Genomic DNA, 1,668 nt, shown 5'->3' with positions numbered 1-1,668 from the left:
GAGGGGCAGCTCGGCCGCTCGCCTGCCTCGGGGAGGTCACCGGGGCCGGCCGGGGAGGGGCTCTGCTCCCCCCTCCACCACCAGCACCTACCCTCCCCATTTCAGGAAAGGCACCAGCAGCGGCGGAGAGGAAACCTGTGCAGAAACCCGGTGTTTCTATAGAGCCGTAGTGGAACCAGCAGCCACCGAGGCACCAGACGCGGTCAGGAGGCACTGCGAACGCTGTCTGGACACCCGACGCAGCAGGCAGCCACCAAAGGTCAGGGACAAACTAACCCGCGCGGCAAGCCCAGCGCCGCAGGCTCCGCAGGGCACGCACACCTGCCTGCTCGCGTTCTCCCGCACGCACGCTCGGGTCTTTCCACCAGCACAACGCAGACAGAGTCACACCACACCCGGCAGCCCGGGCAGGCGTTCATTCCTCTTAACGAAGATACCCCGATAACGAAACCGAGGTGTAACTCACTCACATCAGCAGACGGTCCAGGTAGGCAACGGCGTACGGGGAGAGAGACTTGATCCCGAGCACTGGGAGCATGACGCCAAGCCACACTGCGGGAGAGAGGCAGCGGTCAGATCGGGGAGCAGGAGGGCTCCTGCCGTGCCCCCGTGCCCCGGGTGACACCGAGCGCTCCCCGGCCGCACAGTGTGTTCCTTCCATCGGCGCGAGCGCTCCTCAGGTCCGCAAGCAGCAACTGAAAAGCAGAGGAACGCTCAAGGTGCCAGGGCCGCAGCTACATTTAAACCCAGGACAAAACCACCATCCCCTTTTCCCCACTCAAAACGCCCGGCAGACGACCAGACAGACGGACAGATCCCTTGGGAAGGGCTCCAGGGTGGCTGCGCTGCCTCGCCTGCTCTGCTTGCAGAGGAACGACACAGCAGCGTGCTCCCTGTCTTTCCAGGCAGGACGGTTCCTCCTGGGATCCGGCGATTTCTCTGTCCCAGCCGGGGGAAGATGCTCCCCGGCGATGAGATGCCGTAAGGGCAGTTTCTGTTGTTGCAGAGGAGCCGCCGAGGCTGGGCACGAGACCTGAACTCACCCTTCTGTAAGCAATACGCTTCTTGCGACATCTCCAGCTTCCCCGAAATTAATTAACCACTTTGTGCAGCCCTACAACGTCGCCACTCTTAAACACCGAGTATTTGTGCCTCTATAAACACACTTCAGCACAAGTCACTCCCCCCTCCGCGGTGGCGACTAGCGTTAACTTATATGGCCAAGGAATGAAGGCGCGCACGAGGTGTAACGAGCAGCCGTGAACAGTGAGCAGCGTCACGCGCGACGGGCCAGGCAGCGAACCCCGGCCCAGCCCCACCGCAGCGCGGGGGACACCACCGCTCGGTTGGACTCAATGATCTTAAGGGTCTTTTCCAACCGAAATGATTCCGTGATTCTGCTCCCACACGAGCATCTGACAAGCCCGGTGTGCCCTCGCCGCGAGTTAGCCACGGCGGCTGCAGACGCCCTGGTTCTCAGGCCGTCTGCCCCCAGGGCCCCCCCAGGCGCCGCAGCCCCCTCCCCAGCATTTCAGCAGCGGGACAACGTGTTTTGAAGCGGATCCCACGTCCCAGAGGTAACAACAGCGGGAGCGGAGATGGGCGGGCAGCGCCGGGGGCTGCCCCGGCTTTCGCCCCGCTCCCCGGGGGAGGGGGAGCCCCCTCGGC

The 1,668-nt window shown here is 63.8% G+C and overlaps 1 protein-coding gene across 1 annotated transcript in view; it reads right to left on the bottom strand.

Annotated features, from left to right (window-relative positions):
* TMEM214 (transmembrane protein 214) overlaps positions 1-1,668 on the bottom strand; it is a 13,391-nt gene that overhangs the window by 5,119 nt on the left and 6,604 nt on the right. The window contains exons 5-6 of the mRNA XM_019472440.1: positions 626-695; positions 471-552 (exon numbers count right to left, since the gene is read on the bottom strand). Coding sequence (XP_019327985.1) covers positions 471-552; positions 626-695 — 152 coding nt within the window. The remainder of the gene's footprint in view (positions 1-470; positions 553-625; positions 696-1,668) is intronic.

Source organism: Aptenodytes forsteri, unplaced genomic scaffold (genome assembly GCF_000699145.1).
Source record: "Aptenodytes forsteri isolate BGI_AS27 unplaced genomic scaffold, ASM69914v1 Scaffold820, whole genome shotgun sequence".
NCBI lineage: Eukaryota > Metazoa > Chordata > Aves > Sphenisciformes > Spheniscidae > Aptenodytes > Aptenodytes forsteri.
Note: the sequence above shows the minus strand (reverse complement) of the source record. Positions and strands in the feature narration are given on the sequence as shown.